Source organism: Amphiura filiformis, chromosome 19 (genome assembly GCF_039555335.1).
Source record: "Amphiura filiformis chromosome 19, Afil_fr2py, whole genome shotgun sequence".
NCBI lineage: Eukaryota > Metazoa > Echinodermata > Ophiuroidea > Amphilepidida > Amphiuridae > Amphiura > Amphiura filiformis.
In genome coordinates, this window is record NC_092646.1 from 40,815,377 (window position 1) to 40,839,017 (window position 23,641).

General features: G+C 36.8%; 1 protein-coding gene across 1 annotated transcript in view; it reads right to left on the bottom strand.

Annotated features, from left to right (window-relative positions):
• The window catches only part of LOC140141304 (phosphatidylinositol phosphatase PTPRQ-like), a 177,717-nt gene that overhangs the window by 99,254 nt on the left and 54,822 nt on the right, over nt 1-23,641 (bottom strand). The window contains exons 3-4 of the mRNA XM_072163131.1: nt 19,928-20,182; nt 468-599 (exon numbers count right to left, since the gene is read on the bottom strand). Coding sequence (XP_072019232.1) covers nt 468-599; nt 19,928-20,182 — 387 coding nt within the window. The remainder of the gene's footprint in view (nt 1-467; nt 600-19,927; nt 20,183-23,641) is intronic.

The following is a 23,641-nucleotide window of genomic DNA, read 5'->3' on the forward strand; positions in this document are numbered from 1 at the left end:
ATTATAAAAGTGCATTCGTGGAAGCAATTATTTCTAGACTAGGAGTGTGTGGACTAGGGACTGTCTTTTAGGATTTGCAGGAGAACATTAAATACTTCTGGAGCCTGTTTAGAACATTTACAATAGAATGTAAGGAGAGAATTGTCAAAGGAGAGCTAAATTTCTCTCCTTCTCTAATCTCTTTGATCACTTTTGAATTAACCCCCTGGACACTACTGGTCATCTAACAGCATTTCTGATTGGTTGATAACTTGAAATGCTCATTTTAATTGCCAATTATGACTAGGCTTTAAACTATTCACCGTCAAACTTGTAATTTGCAGATGATTTTATTAATACCCTCCTTGATTGGTTCAAAATTGGACACAATATCCATTTTGGCCAATCGGCAGGTAGTTCTCATGGGGTTAAGCTTGTCCCATTAATTTGAATAAAGGACAAGTTGTGACATACAAAATATTACTTACCTAGTTGACAACTTGCTCCACTGAATCCAGGAGCACAGATACACTCCCCTGTCTCGTGATGACAAGCGCCCCCATTGTAGCATATACGACATATCCTTTCGCAAGACGGACCATATCTACCTGCAGGACAACCTGAAATGGTAGGGAAACAAAAATTTGATGGTCACTATCATTGATATTTTTACAAATAAGATAAAGTCTGCACAAAAAGTAACTCAGCTGTTATAAATACACCTATAGATTCAGTAATTGTTTTCACAATATTTCAACATAGTGAGAAGCATGATTTATTTACGCGCATTTTGATACCCCATTCGTCAAATGTCGATCAATATTAACAACACAGTAGTGCTTTTACAGAAAAATACCCGAATTTAAAAGTTGCAGTTTACAGCAATCAATGGTTATAATGCCAGCACTGTAAACACGTAAAGCCCGCCATTATCTTCGCGCTTACTTCAAATCAATACAAATAACTGCAACTTTTTAATTGGGGTATCTTTCTTTCAAAACACTGCTGTATTGTCAATATTGAACAAAATTGGACAAAATGTGGAATCAAAATGCGCGTAAATAAATCATCCTTCTTTTTATGTTGAAATATTGTGAAACAATTATTTGTTCTGAATCTATACGCGTATTTATAACAGCTGAGTTACTTTTTGTGTAGACTTTAGATTCTTTGGTAAGATATCTCCCAACACAATTTACAACCTGGAAAGAATAGGTGGTGAAAAATCTGTTTCATAAACTGACATTATCAATATTAGAGAAACATACTGAGAAACATATACATGTAATATCAGTTTTCTCAGTGGAAAATACTGGAATCATAACAATACAACAAATTCCTTACAAAGTTCAATATTAAAATAATCTCATCCACCTGAGGGTTACTATAAACTATCCGTTCAGAAGATTTTTTGATAGTTCCTTACCAGCCATTCACATATAATGAATAATTCATTGCATCAAATATAAAATTAATAATAATATCATGATATTCAATACAAACAAGTCTGGTTTGGCCCCCGATTATTTATTTTATCAAATCAGTAATCTCTTCAGTGGCGTGCACAAAGGGAGGCAGGGTGGACACAGCCCCCCACTTTTGTTGGTCATTCGGGGGAAATCTGGGGAAAGGTGCTACGTCCGCACCTTACACTCCTAGTCAGACTCCATTAGGGGGAACTGAACAACCTGCCCCCACCCCCCACTTTCAATGTGCTGCGCATGCCACTGAATCTCTTGTAGTATAAAAGTTTATTGAAATAATTATTATTTTATACTTTTCAATGTGTATTAGTCTTGATTCATCAGTATTTCGTTTGTCTAGATGCCAACATACGTACGTCGTCTGTCTCACTTGTCCTGTCTTATCGTCGTTTTCACCATGTTTGTTTCCTTGTCTCAAGTGACTTGTCCATCGTCTCTTTGCACTCAGTTCAATTTTTCATTGTTTTAGGGTGGCCAAATATTCTCGAGCTGTGCTCTCTTTTGACCATCCCTCCATTATATGCTTATTGTTGTTTTTTGTATGACTTGATGGAACAATAAAATTATACTGAACTTGAACTTATTTTTATATTGCAAGTGAATAGAAATTTTCATTGGTGCATGACCTAAGATATGAAAAATTAAAATTTCACTCCTGAAACAGACAATAGAAACATTGTTCTTCTTTTTTTTTGTTCATGAATATCTTTAAGGTGGGTGACAGAATCATACCCCAATTTACCGCTTTCAAAATTGAGATTTTGGCATCTAATTCCTTTCACAGTTTTTATTTTGGCGCAGTTTATGGTGTAAACATGAAGTCAGGTTCTGATTGGCTAGTTGAAACACGTCATCATCACATCAGCACCTCATTCGCTGATCAACCTGCGCAGCATCACATGATGCAGTCGTGATCGAGATCAGTTGGCCAGTACGATAGATTTTTGCCAAATTCGCCAGCTAGCTAAGTGGTTACATAACTCCTTGGTAACTGGATCACACACCTTTTGGAATTCGTCATACATGTCATAGACTTTGTGTTGCGGTCTTTTTGATTGTGGTGCAGAACACAAAAGCGTGATCCAGTTGACATAGTAATAATCGGATTACACATAACACTTCGCTGGCAAATACTGTCAGATATGTTTCCTAGTTTTTCCTGTCTGTAGATGATATGAACAAAAATATATAAATATCATCCTTATGGTGATGTAACACCTGTGTACCACCTGTGCTGTTCTATGGGCCATTGTGATACATACTTTTAATTCAAGATAATATCTAAAAACTGCTGGAGCAATTTGACTCAAAATATGGAATCAGATAGTTACATGGAAAAACAGTGGAATGATCGACAGGAATTATATAAATAAACATAATTTTCACCAGGTTCGCCGTCGCAAATAATAAAGGAGACAAGTAGAAAAATTTAATTTACAACAGAAAAATTTACGGGGAGGAGATAAGTTTAAGTGACTGCTTATGGGTTCAAATTTCAACCAGCCTAATCATGAAGCTCCCGTGGCCCAGTGGTTAAGGCGCAGGTCTCGTAAACCTGAGGTCCTGGGTTCGATTCCCAGGCGAGATCACTTTTTCTACTTGTCTCCTTTATTATTTGCGACAGAGAACCTGGTGAAAATCAGATAGTTTTTGTGATAGGAATCCATGTACAGTAGAAAACACATGTGACCATCCAGCACAACTGAGCCCTGTAGTCGCCAATCATCATTTTTGCGATATTCAACCAAAATATTCTGCTTGAAATTAGCTTTAAAATGATGTATATCATGTCTATAGTACTTGACATTTAAGTAGTGAAAAATCAATAAAACAGTCAATAAATCCTTTGCTTCATATTGTTTATTGTTAAGTTCAATGGAGCATATCTCAATAGTGGCACTGGAGACATCCGGGCTCAGTTGTGGTGGATGGTCACATATGTAAAAATTGGACCATCCCGCTTTCAATCAATTTTTACAGTTGATTTGGAATGTAAACAAAAAAAGTACTGTGCACCTGTTTCTGTTTATGCTACATTAATGTGATTGTGTATATAATAAGAATGACTAAGTGTTCAGGAAATGAGCCAAGTACATCGCATTCATTCATTGATATTGAGCTGTGATAAATAATTTACTGATGTGCTATCTCTTAGCAACATGTGTATTATGTAGTAGATAAAGGGTGAGAAACAGACCATTATCAGAAATAATGGGCGTGTTGTTCATGACTGGTGAGATGTTAGTTGGTTTGAGGTTGAGACCCCGATAGGGGTCGAAACCTCAAACCAACTAACATTGAGCCAGTCATGAACAACACACCCATTATTTCTGGTAATGGTCTGTTTTGAACCGCTTATCTTACATATACGGCGAGCAAAATTAAATTGTTTGCATCAAAATATGTATATATAATTGTTTAAAAATAAGTTTAATGCCAAACTGTACTTTCTTGAATTAAAAACACTAACACCTCAGACGCCAGCATTATCAAATCAATAATAGTTATTGATCTCAATTTACATTTGTATTTGAAGTGGTTTGGTAGGTTTTTAATCCGCTGGAGTGTATTCACCCCGTGACCGTTGTTTTTCAAATGATTAGTGAATAATGCAAAGAGTTGTCAACGTTTGTTCTAGGGTTTCAACACCATGAAATTTATATTTTAGAAAAATGTGAGTAACCAGATATTTGAAACACCTAGTAACGTGTGTCCAATGGTGCTCCCCATTATGGGTAGGTCACAGTAAGGCTTTGCACTCCCAGCCTCTTGACTTGTAATGAGTACCGCAGGTTAGTTGCGAAGCTCCCCTGGTCGGGTAGTATCCCGGGGGGTTCTTGCCTAGTAGCTAATTAGCATGGACCGTTGAGCGTTTTTGGGGTGGGCAAGGATAAAGACAGATTCCCTTCTAGAAACTAATGGCAAGTTTATATACATGTACTGAGTATACATTCAACTAAACGGTTACTTTTCATTTATGAGTATTACCTCGTTATGCTAATTAAATTTTAATTTGCATAAATTTAACTATCTTTATTAATTGAGCACCAGTGGTGTTCTATAAAATAGTATTGTTAATGTTATACGGACTGCAGTAGCCCTCTATAATTTTCTCTTGCCATGTAACATTTGCATTTAAATTGAGCTGTAAATGCATTTGTTTTCTAAGTCTACCTGAGACTAGTAACGAACTCAGATTCTACATGTATGTTGTGATCCTTTGCATAGTGTTTCTAGAATGTCTGTGGTATTCCTTTTGTTTAGCTCGCAGCCCGAGACCGTTATCTTGAGCTATTGTGTTGATAATGGTCTCTGGGCAGCTAGCCACCTCCATTACTCTAGGTAGTGGTGTGGGCAACGAACCTTAAACAAAAGAAATACAATGGATAATCTGTGAATAGAAAAGGGCTAGACGTATATGCGTAGATACGGGGTCAGAATTCTTAGATGACAAGATTTCGTAGTTATCTTGCTTATAGATCTTGCTTGGCTCCAGAAAGGGAAATATTTTGCTTGCATAATCTTAGATTTCATAAACCATTTGTGTACTAGTTTGTAAAACTGTCGGTCCAGGAGTAAAATGGGGACACCTTGTTTTATGCTATCAAAAATCACATTTATATTTATTTACGCAAGTCCAAAAAGTCCATAATCTTAGATTTCGATTGATAAACCATTTGCGTAACATGTAAAAATGCAGGTCTAGTAGTAAAATGGAGATTACTTGTTTTATGGCCACAAAAATCACATTTATTTTATGTTAAGTCCAAAAAAGGTTATCACATGACAGTATGTGTTATAGAAATACTTAACAAACCTTTAATTTCTTTAAAAGTCACATCCCAATTCAGTTGCACAGCGGTAGGGAGTTTTTGATTTCCACGGCAGATGGTTCTGCGACGGTAAAACATCAAATGGTATCATCATTGCCACAAACGTTGTCAGACTGTTCACATGTTGTAGAATTTGGACGACGACACATTACGAAGTCAAAGACAACGTTTGGTGTTTTACCGTCAGAGAACCATCTGTCATGAAAATTGAAAAGTCCTAATAGTAATACCTGTGCTTCAGGTGCAAAGCCAGTGCAATAAAAGTATATTTTACATCTACTGTAGATAGCAATAATTATTTTAGAGTATATTCATCAATATTTCATGGGACAAACTGTAATGGACCCGAGTCTGTCACAGATCCGAAAAATTTATTGTAGTTATTTATAGATTTCAAATGGATTCACCCATTCAGGTAACCCCATTTGAAATTCACACTCCCTGTGTGGAAGATTATGTCTTCTATACAGGGTGTATGGTTTTCAAATGGAATTGCCTAATAGCTCAAATTGACCAAAAAGCAAACAATTCCATTCTATACAGAATTAATTAATTGTTTGGTGTTTTGCTTTCATTTTATGCTTTGATTGTCACAGACAGCGCTGGCAGATCAAGATCAAGGTCACCTTTTATTTTTCATTACCTGACCATGCTGACAGCTTTATCTACGTGGTTTTAGCATAATGTTTACAGTCACAGAAAATCAGGTATTTTAGAATTTTTGTTTGTTGATACATGTATAACTTTTTTCAAATAATTTTTGGACAAACATTTTTGCCTCCCAAGCTCCTTGTTTTGTGTTCCATTTTTTCCTCAAGCTTTTTAATCTAAACTTGTGTTCCCACTTCTTTAATGCAAAATGTCTACACCCCCCACCCCTTTTTTTTTCAGGCATGTGACTGCACTTTCCTTTAAAAAAACTGAAAAACTGAAAATGCACGCAAAATTGGGCAAAAAGTACTAGTACCTAAAGCAGGTTGAAATTAAATGAAGTTGTGGAAATTTTGACTAAAAAACAACTGAATTCGGTTTTAAAACTGAAATTTCTCATGCCTGTTTTTTTTTTCAGAAGACACATAACCAGAATTTATACTGGGGTATTGATTTTTGGGAAAATGGGCCATTTAGGTGACAACCTTGAAATGGACTTCCCATCATAAAATATATACTTTTCCAAAACTGTATTTAGGCTAAAAAGTGGACTTTTTGTGCAACAACGTCAGATAAGTGAGTATTTTGTCTATAAGTACAGTTTTTTGCAAAGTGATAGAATTTATTTGTGCAAACAGCATAAAAAAGTGTCCAAACGTGGCCCTATGGATGTATGGCTTACAATCTTGGGATGAGATCATTGATGTGCCAGCTATGAGCAGGGACAAGCGATTTGCGCGGAACTTTTTTTCCGCGCAATTCCGCGCAATTGGCTATTTTTTCCTATGGGCAGGGACACATGATTTGCACTGAAAAAAAGGTTCCGTCTGTCCCTGGCTATGAGACTTTCCTATAGTGGTACTGGTAGTAGGTGTGCACTGGGCATTTTGTGATCCACAGCTTCATCTCCCCACTTTTCTAAAAGAAGGTTGAAATTTTCATACCATGGGAAACCTCTGGTTACATAATGTTTGTGTGAAAAAAAAATTGTTGCTGATTCATTTGCTTGGCAAAAACATCATCAAATTTGTATTTATTTATTTAAAATTTGAACAAAATTACAATACAGGCTTATGCAGGCTTACGGGAGCCTCTGTAGGAAGTGCCGTTCCGACCACTAGGCTAGGTAAGGCGGTTGCAGAGGGGCACAAAGAGGGGCACAAAAAGAAGGGAGAAAAAAGAAAAAATGGGAATGGAGAAAGAAAAGGGAAGAATAAATGAGGGCGGACAAAAAGAAATGGGAGGAAAAATAAAAAAAGAGGCGAGGTATGCTTTGGTGGGGCGGCAGGGAGAGGCTTTGCCTAGGGTGGCAGAATCCCTAGAAACGGCCCTGTCTGTAGGCCTAATACACATGCATAATTCACAAATGTAGTGAAAAATACCATAAAAAGGGGATCCTAGAATCACAAAATACTCCCATTTAAATACCATACAGTCCATATTATCATGTGGTGTCTTGTTTTTATGCTAATCACCATGATCACAGAGTAATAAAAAATATCAAGTTCAATAGTTGTTTTCCCACATGCTTGATGATTCTATTGATTTTTAGCAGACAAAAGGCCTGCATCCAGTGTTGGATGATACTATATTCACATGGGAAACTCAAGATAAAACAACTCAAACCAGTATTCTGAAGGCTGATACAATGTTAATTCTAAACATGTTTTAGATTTAACTTTTTTTTTTCACTAAATTACACAATATCAATTTGTATGTTTTTTTATGTTTTCATCAATGTTGTTTTCAAGGATGGATAACTTAACTTTACGAATATATTTTTTTTTTAATCCTTGTGTATTCTTTGTTTGTAAGGCTTCTGCACTTTGTCTTGTCTTGTTGTTGATGTGTGCCTGTGTTATTGATGTGGGGGGGGGTGTTTGTAAGGTGGTGCAACACTTTTCCAGACATCTGTCTTCTGTTGCATCTCCACAACTTGTTTTTTAAATAATTTTGGCGTGATTATACACTTTGTAATTTTGATGCCAATAAAATGAACTATCAAACTGAACTGAACTGATTTTTTTAATACAAGATTTCCTCCACATATCAGCTTTTTTCACTTGCACACCATTCTCACTTTCTCATCTCACATTTATTCCTCATCCATTCCCACTGTGAGCCAAAATACTCTCATTTCCACTGGCATAGTTCAATAACCTCCATCAAACAATCATAGCTCAAAAGGTGACCTCACATTAGTCACATTGTGGCGGGTGAGGTTGTGGACCTTTCAATTCAAAGGTCATCTTATGAGTGTACAAACATGCTGGGGTTAAAGGACTATGCCCTGGCATATGAGCATGTTTGAGCTGGTGTCCGCAGGTGTAGCAGGCCAGGGTAGCAGGTTCCCTATATTCACTCAATCACAGGACTCCATCCCTGATTGTCAATCTAATCCTATGCATATTTTTAACCAGGTATTGTCAGGCACCAAAAGACCCTGTCAGGCAGTGGGCCACAATAACAATCAACCCATTGTCCACTATCCCCTTAGGGGAGGGGGACAGAAAATATTTCACCTATATTGAAAGTGTTAAAAAGTGGCCAGCTCTGTACCTTTATTTAGTTATGAATTGAAGAGACCGTAATATTTCAAATAAGGCCCAGCCTTTAGAATTGGACTCTCACTTTGCCATTTTTGGTAGGATAAAGTTATTCCATTTAAAATTCATTGACTACCCCTGTGGAAGATTTTGGAAATATCTTCCACAGGGGAGTATGAATTTCAAATGGAATAAACACATTTGAATACACCCTCTGAGAAAGATTCAACCTGAATCTTCCACTGAGGGAGGGCAAGTTTCAAATGGAGCTACTATAAATGTGCTCATATCGCTTGAAATTCATACTCCCCTGTGGAAGATATTTCCAAAATCTCCCACAGGGGTAGTGTGATTTTTAAATGGAATAGCCCAATATATAGGTCGGTTCTTTGACACTTTTGCCAAATTTGGGTAATGTTCAGATTTGATGTAGTTGAGCAGGCGGTAGTGGCATGATAGAGCCGGCAATCTCAGAAACCGCCCGCCATATGGCATTTTCCATATACCGTACTCGGTTAGTTTTGTGGGGTTCATTATTGAACCCCAACGGTTTTAGCTTGTATTTATATTATTTATTAACATAGGCCTATTTGTTTGTGACATTTCAAGCATTTTAAAATATCAAAATAATCCCATTCAATTACACGGTTGACGATGGAAATTTACTGAATTTAGAGAATGAACGGCGACCACCACCTGTAGTTGAGTACATATCTAAAATACATATTGGGGCTCAGGTGAATCCAGAGACCATGCTATGTGTATTGTTATACATATCAACCAAATCTGCTATGCTAGCATAATTTGAATCAAAGCATTGTCCGTGATTCCCCCAGGGGAGGGGGTAGGGAAACACCAGTGGTTCACATGGTGTTACAAAAGGGGACCAACCTTATGTTAATTTTTGTGGTATATATCCCCAAATCTTTATTCATCTATGCACAATATACAAAGGTATCTGATATTTCGGTGCAAAATATTTCACCGGTGACTAAAGTTATGGACTTTTATGGTTTCGAAAAATGTTTTTCATACATGTAATGGTTGGTTTGAATGGTTTCCTTGTCATATTATCGGTAAAATACAAATTCACAGTCCCATTTTCAAACACCAATATCTACATAAAATTTGGCTTTGAAACCTGTCCATGAAATAAAATGAATTGATGACTTTCGTTACAACATTACTTTCCCAGGTCAGCCACAAATATTACGGATGATACAACAATACATGGATTCTTGAGTTTGTTCATGGAAGTTAATTTGAATAAAATTCCTTTGCACAATACAATAGGCGTATGCAATACGCCTACTACCTTGTGTGGCAGAATTTTGGTACAAAGTGACTTCCGGTGGAAAAACCCAGGATCCATGTAATCACAGAGATTAGCACACTTACTTTCAGCATTTCACATGAACTCTCTCTGGACACGTGGATGTCATTGTCAACTGCAGACGATAAGTTTCATTTTTTTTTTTTATTTCAAAATTTCAGAATTGTAAATTTTCATGATCATACGAGGGGCAGTCAGTATGTTTTAAGAGTGGACTTGTGACGTCATATGTGGATTGTTTTCATGGCATTTCTCAATGATTATATAAACACTGTACCTTTGTCTTTCAAACAACACATGCAAAAATTATATCACACACATGATTACGTAACAGCATTAGCATAAAATCAATGGTCTAGAGTCACTGGTGAAATTGAGTCGTTTTTGTTAAGGGAAATAAGAGGCTGAAATGAGGTATTGTTGTATTTTTATATTTTCTCGGAATTAAAGAATGGAGAATGCTGCCTTTTGGAACAGTAATAGAACACAAACTACCAGTTCATTAAACCATGTTTGTTGGGCTGTGAAGGTTTTAGTTTGTTTAAAATGCATGGTCAAATATGTCTTATTTTTGACAAAAACAAGGCTTTTCTTTCTATACAAATCTTGATATTGCCAAAAATAGCAAACGTGGAAATTTAATTTTTTTGGCCAGTTCTGTTGACTAATCTCCAAAAATTAAAACGGAGTCTCCGTGAGAAAATATTTGAACTGATTAAAATATAACTGTTATTCTACCATTGTTACATTTATACAAAAAGAAGTGGTACAGAGAGAGAGGCCATCGTTTTAATAAGAAATTTATTTTTAAAACTTTTCTGTTCATTTCAGGTTGAGATCATCCATAAAAATTCATATAAATATTTAAATTAAAATTTTCATAGCATTTTGTAATATTTTAGGCCCTATTTACATGGAATTTTGCCATTTTCGTGCATTTCCACCATGTTGTATCGGTCATCCTACCTACGCATGCGCAGATTATTGTTTGATTTGCACCAGTTATCATCGCACTGAGTACTAGCTCTCACACATGACCAGTCATTATATTTTAGTCTGTTTCATTTTGGAGATAATTAATGTCATTTGTAATAACTGCTTTTTCATTAACGCCATTTTTGCAGAATAATTTTGCTTCCATTCAAGCCCTAAAGTTGTTGAAGTTTCCAGACGTCCCATTTCTACCACAGTTTAATGACAAGTCACATATTTTACCAAATGCAAACTGAGGACCTAGTGTTTATTCCTGCCAAAAACTAGCCTTATGCCCCTTGTACTTTTTCTGTTCTTGGACATTTTAAACATGTGTCTTTGTTGTAATTTAAAAGGCCCGCCTTTTTATGCGTGATTTGGCAGTGTCCCTAGTATATTGATTTTATGCTAATGCTGTTACGTAATCATGTGTATGATATAATTTTTACATGTGTTGTTTGAAAGACAAAGGTACAGTGTTTATGCAATCATTGAGAAATGCCATGAAAACAATCCACATATGACGCCACGAGTCCACTCTTAAAACATACTGACTGACCCTCGTATTTGGAATCAGCGTGAAAAATGCATTATAATGAGTACAAACAAGCCTAGTATAGGTTCAGTGGTTCTTGAGATAGCTCTTGATGTTTTGAGAAAATATTTAAAAACTTGGGACTTTTTATGTTGAAGCCTATGACTAGCATGCAGAACATGAAGGTAATCAATATTCGCTTTTGACAATACCAATTGTACGCCTTATATCATATAGCCTAGATATGGCATTATTTTTAGTACCGGTATGCATATTTTGCTTTTATTTCCCATTATTGTAATAAATATTTGAAATATATCGTCATTGAATTTGACAAAATCAGCTAAAACGCTGGAAATTTTCATGCCTGTAAGTACATTTGTTTTCTACATTTCAAGATGTGCTGAAACCGAGTTTGATATAAAATTAGATCGATTGAGCCCATATTTATTGAATGAAATATGAGTTTAAAAATATTGACGAGACGTAGTCGAGTCCAATATTGTAAAACTCATAGCGAGACCAATAAATATTGGGTGTAAAGCATCCAATTTTATCATTATTGTGTTTTGGATCCAATATTTTTACACACTTGGATTCAACAAAACATAATAATGCAATAAATTGAAATGAATAAAACAAATACATTTCATAATATTAAATTGGAGTTTAGGTTTATGAAGGTGTATTGAAATATAAAATTTCTATTAATGCAGAAAATTAATACCACAGACACGTACAATGTATACAACTAATTTTAATTAGCTTGTGTTATCATGCAGTTGTGAGTCTTGTTTTTTTGTTGTTAAATGCAACATGTGTGTGACAAACACAGAAACAAAAACCCACACTGATACTGTAAATATTTTACAAATTGTGCAACTATCCGAATTAAAGCTTTGTTTTTCATTATAAACAATCATGATGGAAACAATGGGCTATTCCAGTTGAGATCCACACTACCCCTGGAAGAGTTTGGAAATATGTTCTATAGAGGGGTATCCATGTTTTTCAAATGTAATTGGTCAGGGATAATCATTTGGAAACCCATACTCCCCCAGTATTATGGCTTTACCTACAATGTATCTTCCACAACTGGAGTGAGTATTTTAAATGGAGGATACCCAAATGTCTTTTCTATTTGAAACTCATACTCCCTCTGTGGAATACTTTAGCTAAATCTCCACAGGGGGAATGTGGATTTTAAATGGAATAGCACAATAGGTGGGTGTGCTTGGTTTTAAATAGGGCATATAATCTCAAGATTGTTATAGACAAATTAGTTTACACCTACACAATCAAACTTTTTCACATGAATGTACTTGCTACTTTTGTTAGGTTAAAAAACAAAACAGTTTTCTCAAAAGAAGATGGACAAAACTAGTACATAATGTGTGTGAGATTTTTTTAGCTAACTGGAAATCTTCAGCAAGATGTTGCATGCCAAACCGTATTCAACCAATCAATTTCTGGCGATTTTTTAATGAGTATTGGTCTCAATACGCCGCATCAAGTACCATATCATACCATGTTAGGCACTCATAGTCGAACCACTCTATCACCAATGTGCGATTGGTTGTAGTGTTTTTTGCTTGCTGTGGTTGTGCAGAATCTGTATTTTAATGATTTTTCATTAAAAAAAGTCATGATTTGTTTTTCCATTACTTTGAAGAAAAAAAATAAAAATAAAGGAAATCAGATTCTGCTTATATAAGACAAACAATATGTTTATCAGTTTTCTAATAATTAACTTGGATGGAAATGTAACTTGACAGGAAATGTAATGCTTCTATATAGTTCTGTAAAGACAGCAATGCTCTAGTTAGAGCAGGGCCGTAGCAAGCGGGGCGGCCGGGGATCATGGCCGCCCCACTTTTTGAGAAATTTGTTATGTTTTTCTTTATATCTTTGTTTCAATTAGGGCATATATTTGTATTTTGGCCGCCCCACATTGTGACGGCCGCCCCACCTTTTTTCAACCTTGCTACGGCCCTGAGTTAGAGAGAGCTCAAGAAGGCTGTCATTTTACAACATCCATTGCCAAGTTCATTGCCAATGCTATAAAATCGCATTCCTCATGTAACTTGATTCACATGCCCTATTTAGGTACAAGGAGTTTTTGTGGCAATGACAATGGGCAAACTATTATCCAGCGGTGAGCAACTGATCTACCCAAAAAAAGTTCCTTGAAATTCAACTTGACGATTAAAAAAAAACCACATCAAACATGAAAGTCCCTACTAGTTTGAGCAGTCATACTTTGAGCTCAAAAAGTAATACAATTCGGTCAATGGGTCGATCCACAATATGATGCGCCTGCAGCAGTTACTAGGGAAAGCCCAAAATATGCAATGCATCATGGGAAAATGTATAAAGCTCCATGTACAACAACACAGAAACATATTATGTTATTGTGTGTTTAAATGTCAATATAATGATGTGGGTGCCCATCCCCACTGCCGTAATGCCCTCAAAATATGTCCTTTACCCAAGGCAGTCACTTGCCATGCCCTCTAATGAAGTTGCTGTCGGTGCCCAGCCCTGCCCCTTCATTATAAAATCATCTATCTATGTTTGTGTGTGTTTTCTTCACTTTTGAGAAATTGCCTTGGTGCCCTTCTCAAATTTTCAACAGTTGCCATGATGCCCTCTTGAAATATCACAAACTGCTGTGCTGCCTTGCCTTTTCAGTGAAAATCCAAGGCAATTATCAACTTGCCCTAAAAAAAGTTGCTGTGCCCCTTCGGATCCTTAATTCTCTGGCTGATGATGTTACATGCGAATGCACACTAAAACAGCAATTTTCAATTATAGTAGATGGGGGGGGACTTAACAAACCCACCAAAATGTGCCCCCCCCCCCCCACCCGGAGTAGATCCATTTGCTCTCAATATATCAAAATCCTTTGTGGAGCTGTTTTCAACTTAAATATTATCTTATCGCACTCACATGAAAATCCAATGGCTAGAACTGTGATGTCAACCTTGGAGATCAAAAATTGGACTGGCATGAGTAACCACCGGTGGCGCATCGTATTGTAAATCGTGAGAGAATTGATATATTTTAAAATGAATGAGCGCATGGCAGAGCATTTTGTTAGCTGACTGTATGAAACTGACTGTATGTAAAAGAAATCAGAATGGTAGCGAGAAACCAGTGATGGTTTTATTAAATTTGATGCGATTTGAAAGGTTACAACATCAATTACTGTGTAAAAAGGATGCGCTTTAATGGCCATCAACCAGCATTCGTTCTGAAGATGGCACTCGCTAATCGCTATAGTTCCAAAAACTCAGCCCTCTGAAAAGGACTTCTCTAGGGAAAGATTAAATCTTATACTCACCCATGCATATTGTTCTTTAACTTGAAAAGACCGGTCAGTACTGGTTCTTCAGACAGTCTCACCCCCACTCACTTGAGTCATGGGAAATAGTAGATGGAGGAGGAATAACAACGAGCCCTCGTCAAAATTCTCAACACATTGCAGACTGATTGTTATTCCATCCGGGTTCCCATCCTCCATCCTATCTTAAATCTACTATTTCCATGCTTGAATGGAACATTAGGCTATCCCAGAAATTATACCCTATAAAAAAAGAAGACATGGGAAAATCAAATTTTCCCACGTCTTCTTTGGCTTTTTGGCAAAGGGGAAAGAAGGAAGGAAGGAAGGAAGGGACGGAGGAAGGAAGGAAGGAAGGAAGGGACGGAGGAAGGAAGGAAGGAAGGAAGGGACGGAGGAAGGAAGGAAGGAAGGAAGGAGATGAAGAGAATTTTCATTTTCCAGGCCATACCTTGCCATGGGGGATTAACTTGGCCGGGCAAGCTTTCTGTGCCCATATCGCATCACATGGAATACTTAAGGACAATTTTAGAGATAAACTTTTTTTCATGGATATATACTCAAACATACTATAAAAATAGGATGCTAGAATCACAAAATACCCAGTTAATCTAATTCTGGTAAATAGTACTTAGTAGTAACAATTGAACAAAATCTGCATTAAAATTTACAGAGTTTACACAATTATGAATATCTCACATTCAAGGTGTGTACTAACCATAACTACACCAGAATATCTTAGAATAAGAATGGACCCATTCACAAAATTCCTTGGTTTTAAGCTGCTAAAACGATGCAAGATCCTGTGTGAGAATTGACCAAGATCTCAAGTTTACTGGTATAAATTGGTGCAAGACCATACCTCTTTGTGTCCGACTGTAACACAATATTATATGCGTAAAAATGTTGTATTGTGTCCAACACAAACACAAGTTTTCAGTTGTTATACAATTTTTAAAACCTGGTGACCAAGCACAAAACGTTTGACATGCACGTTTGACACTTAAAAGAGAAACAACCAGTGAACATTTTTTTTTGTATGCCTGAAATAACTTTTCAATGGTAATATTCTAATACAAGCAAATACATTTAAAACAGAATTTTAAATGAAAATCAAAGTAATTTTGGGATAGAACTAAAAATAAAAACAAATTAAAATAAAATGTTGTGGTTAAAAACAACAACAAATTGGTTTATTTATAAAAAAATTATTATATCACAGCCGAAGCTGAATTTCATCAATAGCATACAAAAAAACACAATGTACTGCTCAGAACCCTAATCAGTGTATTTCTATAAGTAACCACTGCAACCAGGATTAGCCGGCTGATTTTTCATACAGTACATGTAACCAAGACATTAAGCAGGTACTTTCTTATCCAGAATTTTACACTAGCTCAGGTACTTTATCATGAAAACTAATTTTACATTCAGACCTGAAACTGACCATTTGTGAAAAAAGAGAAAAATGCTTTTAAAAAAGGGGAAAATAACGCAAAAACATGCTAAAAAAAGCTCAAATTGGGCTGAAAATAAAAAATAATGCATAAATTTCAGGAATAAAAAAAAGAGGAAATCAGCTAATAAAGAGAAAAAGTTTCAGGTCTGTACATTACTGGGTGATTGCACTGGGTGATTGCAGGGGCTTGAACATGCATCACCACACACTGATACACTAACACCCTTATCCATTGAGCTGACCATTGACAGGTCTGTGTTTAGTCTTGTGATCCACTGAATGAGGTTTCACTGGTCAATTTAGCAAACTTGTCAAACTTAAAAGTTATCAAAGCAACAGAAACTTATTTATATTATTCACACTGTAAACAACAATGCATTTTTGTTGCGGCCTTCTTTGATTGTTTTCAAATGCATGCCGTTTTTTCAACTCGAAAATCAAATAAAACATTTCATAAGGATAGCTAGAACTTACATCACAGAGCAAACCTTATTAAAATGAGCTATTCCATTTAAAATCCACACTACCCCTGTCCCCTGTAGAAGATTTAGTCTTCCACAGAGGGAGGATGAGTTTCGAATAGAATAGACAGTTGGGTATAAACTTCGATTATACTCACTCCAGTTGTGGAAGATATTGGTAAAGCCATAATACAGGGGGAGTATGGGTTTCAAAATGATTGAACCTGACCAATTACATTTTGTAAACATACTCCCTCTGTGGAAGATATTTCTAAAATCTTCCACAGAAGTAGTGTGGATTTCAGCTGGAATAGCCCAATTAAAGTGATTTATAGCAATTTGTCACTTTGAATTATTCCTTTATTTTCCTTCAATAATACATTTTGGGTTCGGTTTTTGCCGGCAAAAACAGTTTTTGCCGTTGCCGGGGGCAAAAACTCGCAAAAACCTGTTTTTGCCAGTTTTTGCCTGGTTTAAACCGGCAAAACCTGGTTTAAACCTGCCTAAGACACATATCTGTGCTCTGTTGTTTGTTGTGCTTCTTTTCTTGGGGGACTCTATCTTCACTTCACTCTATCTAGCTCAAAATAAATAGGGGTTAAGGGAGATTTCCCCGTAATTTCACAAAATAGCCCCCCCCCCAAATGTATCAATGGCACAACATATAAACAGGTATTTGAGCCCTGCACCAGCTTTTTTCATTTTTTTTTCACAAAATCCAGTTGTCAACACCAGCCCTCGAATTAAGGATCTGAAGGGGCACGGCAACTTTTTTAGGGCAAGTTGATCATTGCCATGGATTTTCACTGAAAAGGCAAGGCAGCACGGCAATTTGTAATATTTCAAAAGGGCATCAAGGCAACTGTTGAAAATTTGAGAAGGGCACCAAGGCAATTTTTCAAAAGCGAATAGATGCATTGCCGTCAGCTGAATTCGACACCAAAGTAAAATTCGACTCTCAACTTTACACTAAAACTAACCTGATTGCTTAAAAAACCTGCTTTAAAAATAAGCAAGCAATCAAATATCAACAGTTTAATTTACTTAAATTTTGCGATCCCTAGTTCTGAGCTGCAAAACTGACTCGAAACAGCGATGAAACAGCTGTAACTTTGGTAATAATATTGATCAAATTCGCCGGGATAAAAACTATTTCGTGCAAAAAATATCTAGAGATGGGCTTACATGTAAAGATAAGACGATACCGAAGGGTATCGCCATCGGTTTGCAATGGGAAGTCAATGTTTGCTAATCGAGAGATTAATTGATTTGCCCAGCGCTCAGATTTTGTTCATGACACGAGGTCGAGGAAGCTTAGCTGTTTAGTTACTAACAGTGTTTCTGATTGGTCGATAGTACGCTGAAGGTGTTTCTCTGACCAATCGAGAAAATGAAGTCATTTCTAGCAACCAGATAATGTATAAAAGCCGATGTGATTGGCTGAATATGTACGCTTACGTAGGGGTAATGAATATTAATTCACAACAAACTATTGTGTATACTGTGATTGATAGCTGGGTTACGATGCTCAAAATAGCGATCGTGATCGTGGATCTAATTTTCCACAATTTTGCGGGGATTTAACCAGTAATTGTAATAATGATTTTATAATGAAGGGGCAGGGCTGGCCGGCTAGGGCACCCACGGCAACTTCATTTAGGGGCACGGCAAGTGACTGCCGTCGGTAAAGGACATATTTTGAGGGCATTGCGGCAATGGGGGTGGGCAGCCGTCGGTGCCGTGGGTTAATTCGAGGGCTGGTCAACACCTGATCAGCTGCAAACTTTCCAACTATATATACCACCCAGAGAAAATATCTAACCCTTCCCAGAATCCTTTGCAACATAATACATCACCTCATTTCATTAAATGTGAAGTGTCATATCAAAAGGAGACACTTTTGGGCAGGATCGTAAATGGAGAAATAGCCAAAAATCTGCGCTGGGTGATTTTTTTCACAATTTGGGTTTGTTGCGAATTAGTGATGTTATTAATGTTTTAAATATTGTCTGCTAGTTTCAGACCAGAATATAACTGGCATCTTGTATTTTTTGAGACATTTTTCAAGGTAATTCCTACTCTCAACATTGTCAATAATATTTTTAAAGGTCGATATCTCAATTTCCAATTTTATAATACCATAACTTACGAACTCAATATCTTCGCTCAGGAATGTCCGATTTCATTGGAGAAAACGGCGTTGTGGAGTAAAATATCTCTATATTTAAGATATGTAAAAACCTCAAAATTGATAACCTGCCCAAAAGTGTCTCCTTTTGACATGACATGTCACAAATGACACTCCCATTACTTTATACAGGTTCCCTTTGTGTCCATTTTGATAACAGACTGGTTAAGCATGGGTTGACAGTGAGAAATAAACACATTTTGCAAGGTCTGGATGTGCTCTGTTCATTGAGGTACTTTTTGTCACTCATTGTCCCCGCATTGTCCCATGTTGCACTAGATAGAATATCAGTACAGAAAACTGAATTGGGAGAAATGCATTATGGGAAGCGTAAGGTATCTTCTCCGATATATCCCACCAATATGACTCAAATCATATGTTGACACCGATATTATTATTATTGCGGTCTTCTTCCCTTGCTTACAATCACAATAATGCTTGATTTGTCTTGTTACGCTCCCTTGCCTCACAATACACATAACGATGGTCTATATAGATTTCATTCAATATTGCATAGGATTCCTTCTTTTCAATGCAGGTGTCAAGTTGATAAATGTTGAAGGTTGTTCTAGCTATTATTGTTTACAAGCAGTCATTTGATTTGGTCATCCAGATATTGACAATAACGAGAGTCTTTATCCTACTTGTGATTGCACTTTTTAGATGAACAAAATAATTTAGAAGATTTTATCTTCACTAAAAATCAATAACAGATTATGCCTGACCAAGCTTAAGTTCAGTATGTTTTTCTGGGTTGTAGATGTGTTGAACTTTAAGTAGAGGCATTGTGCAAGGTATCATTTTTTCTTGTTCACCCAGACTGGTAAAATGGTATGAATTATACCATTGGACCAAATCATGTCATGGCATTTTCAAAAAGTTTTCAAGTGGTATTCTATTGCTTTTACCAACATCCAAATTTAATGAATACACATTTATATTGGACTAAAACTTAGCCAAAAGGTTCTTATGGCCTAAAACATTTTTAAAACACAATTTTACCTGCCCTGTCAGTTGGGACTTTTTTTTGGGGGGGAGGCTGCACCTATGCAAGGCCTTCCACCCAGGGGCTACCAACATATAAAAGTGTCAGTGCCTTCGCATCAAGTAATCATTAACAAACATTACATATTGCTCACTCACCTCTGACAATAAGCCTGATGATTGCACTAAATCCTTCATTCCTCATTTTATTTGCATAGATCTCATAGATCCCTTGGTGACTTGAGTCCACATTCATTATGGAGTATACCAGTTGATTTGCTGTTGTATCTGCTATGATGCCCGATTCCTTCCGCCATATCACCTTGGGCAATGGATCCAAGTCCGTTGTGACTCCAATAGTGACGCTATCTCCTCTGCTGACGGTAATGGTTTGACTTGTCTGGACAAAATGGGCTGAAAAGTGTAAGAAAGAAAATGATAGAAATTAAAAAGCTTCCTATGTAAACTGTGCTTCCTATCTACCTCAAGTTCGGTAGTGATCTCGGTGTGTATTTCGCTAAATGCGAGTATCAAATTGTGTGGGTAAAGTTAACCGCGCAGAGCGTATGCTATGTACACGCATGCCTATAAGGGCGACTTGCTGACATGCTTGCGGTGCAATCGTGTAAAAGTATTGATGTCACTACCAAATTTGAGGTGAAACACAGTATAGTTCATCTTATGGAAAGGACTGCATAATGAATGCACCAATAAATGATGGCATACATGTAGCGAACCTTTGATCTTCCAAACAATGGCTGAATGGAAGCAAAATTTTCAGTTACCCCTCCCCTCTGATCAGTGGCTGCACCAGGAATGTTTTTCCGGGGGCATGAGGGGTGGGGAAAGTGAATTTCAGGGGGGAAGTGGAAATTTACATAATTTGGGGTTTTTTGCCTCAAAAGTGGGGGGGGGGAGGGTAAACTGGGGGGAAAGAAAAATATTTTGGGCAAATGCCCCCTTGCCAACTCCCCCCTGCCCATAGCGCTGCCACTGTCTTTGATTAATGTCCTACCAAATTGTTTCTTTTTCAATTTACTTGTAAAGTAAAGTTCGTTCAAAGGACAGCAAACGACAGACAAATGCTAGATTTGTTGATGTGACTTATTCCCGGCATTCGGCCGGCATTCATTAAACTGTGTTATAATAATCAAACAAAAGAAGCCTTGTCCACATTACAGCCACATATAATGGAGACAATCAAAATGTTCATGAATTGGGCAACTTGAAAATATTGATGAACTTATACAGGTCCGTACGCAGGATTTTGTTTGGGGGTGCTGATTTTGGTAAAGTTGACCTTTTTCCCAAGGGGGGCGATTTTGTGAAAAGTGGACTTTCTTTCCAAAATTTGGACATTTTTTGACGAAAAACCCGTAACGCACCCCCCCTCCCCCCTGCGTACGGGCCTGAACTTATACAAAAAATGATCACAAAGTTGACAACAAACTTCTAAGATATTCCAAACGTGAATTCCTTATTTTATAAGCTATAAAAGCATACTAACATGTACCTTTTTGAAAGGCTTGCATTGATTTGGCTGTCAAAAATCAATATTTTCTCCCAAATTTTATAAGTTTTCAATTGAATTTTAATGTTAATGCCCATAGGAACCGTATCTGCTAAAATGACCTGATGACTTTACACCCATTTTGTGGAAGTAGGTAACAAATAGGAATTGTTAATTGTATCAAGCACAAAGGGCTTAATAAAATCACCCTTTTCACAAAGAGGGCATGGAGACATGGTCCATTACATTTGTTAAGAATCGTTTAAGAAATAATTTGGTATAAATTGTTACAATCCTTTTCATATTTTGATAATCAGTTAAATTGAAAAGAAAAGTTGACATGCAATAAACCAATTAATCTTTGTGATAAATGATTGGGTGCATTGTTGAACATATGAAGATATCTACTGAAGATATATATCCATGTTGAAAGTGAACAAAACAGATATGAATTGTTTAATGTTTTGCATGCTAGCCATAGGCTTCAACATAAAAAGTCCAAGTATTGAGATGTTTTCTCAAAATATCAAGAGTTATTTCAAGAACCAATGGACCAATACTAGGCTTGTTTATACGTATTTTATGCCTTTTTAATGCCGATTCCAAATGTGGCCATAAAATGTACAATTCTAAAAAAAACTGAAATTTGTTGTCTGCAGTTGACACCCGCATAGAGAGGGTTATGAGTTCAAAGTGAAAATTTGGATCTAAAGTTAGAATTTTTTTGTACAATCATCTTTTTGTTTTATGTATAAAAAGTACTTTGAAATAGTTAAAAGGGCATTTTGTGATCCACAGCCTCATCATCCCACTTTCCTCAAAAAAAGTTGAGATTTTTATCAGGTATGACTGATTTTGGTCATCTGATCCACTTTCCCGGCAAACAAGTTTGAGTGGTTTCCGTTATTCCTTCTCTTTTGCAGACTTCAGAAGTGGATCATAGACATGACTCAAGAGGTAGGTGCCCTCCTCCTGTTTAGGGTGTTGGTGCCCGCCTTCTAATCTCCATTGCGCCTCTGACTTCTCTGGATCTTTTGTCGTGCTCCCGCCCAAGTATCTTTGATTCTTCCCAATCTATAACGTGGTTTGCCCTTGCTACGTGATCTGATATGGCTGATTTGGTCTGTTCCATTTCCGATGTCCTGCGTTCTGAGCGTATGAACTTTTTTTCATTGGCCTTTTTGACTTCCGCTTTATGTTCAGCAAGTCTAGTGCCGAACATCCGTGAGGTTTCAGCGACATAGGAGAGATGACAGTTTTGCAGCCGATTTCATAAATGCAATTGCCGGTTTTTTCCTTTTCACGCTTGTCTTTTGGGTGGACTAGTATTTGTCTGAGAGTGCGGTGGGGTTTCATTGCCGTGTCAACTTTGTGTTTTTATATACTCTTTGGATACGCTCCGAAGGCCGCTGATGAAGTCCTCCGACGCATAGGACGAAATATTGTAGTGAGTAAAATTTCACTTGGTTTCGAAAAGCAAAAAATCCAAAATGTTTATTAAACTGTTTTCCTGACGCAAGAAACTGAGCATGTTCTATTTTTATACAAAGGCATTCTTGTTTTTTCATTCGGACAATGTACAACAAACCATTCATATAATGATAACACAAACCTAAAACAAAATAATAATAATTGCTGCAGCAGCCAAAAATGTAGAGCTGAGAAGATTTTGAAATCCAATATAGAATGCATCCCCCACTCAAACTCAGTTGAAATATGGTTGAATAAATTCATCAGGATCGGTAGAGTAAACTCAGTAACCAGTTGATTAGAGTAGAGTAAACTCAGTAACCAGTTGATTCAGTGAACAGAGACGACGGACAGTATCAACTCTCACACATTTTGATGAGTTTCTAGAACTAGGTTCAAGAAAATCCCCAGATGGAAAATCAACTGGCAACACCAAGACCTACGCTGGAGATACATCTAGCATCGGTTGCCAGTAGGAATCACTCATCATCAAGTGTTGACAAAGGCAACAGTGTTGCTGAAACGTACACAAAGTAAGTGCAATTTCTGGATCAGATATCAAGAACTTTGGTTACTCAGTTGAAATAGTTAAAGTTACTCAAAACTCACTTTTTTATATATCACTTGTTTCAAGATAAATTGACACAAATCAATGCACTTGTGATGAATGTTGATGCTACAGGTAAATTTAAAAATAATTCTTGGCCAAGCTAGAACATACCTGTTGCATCCATGTAACGTACTAAGCGTGTACACAATGTAAGGCATGTTTTTCTTCTGTACCATGTGTTTTCGCAGTGCCACTAGCATTCCGAGTGTTCAAACTTGGCCAAGAATTACTTAATTTACCTGTAGCCCAATATGCACACACCCGCATCAACATCTCAGCGGGA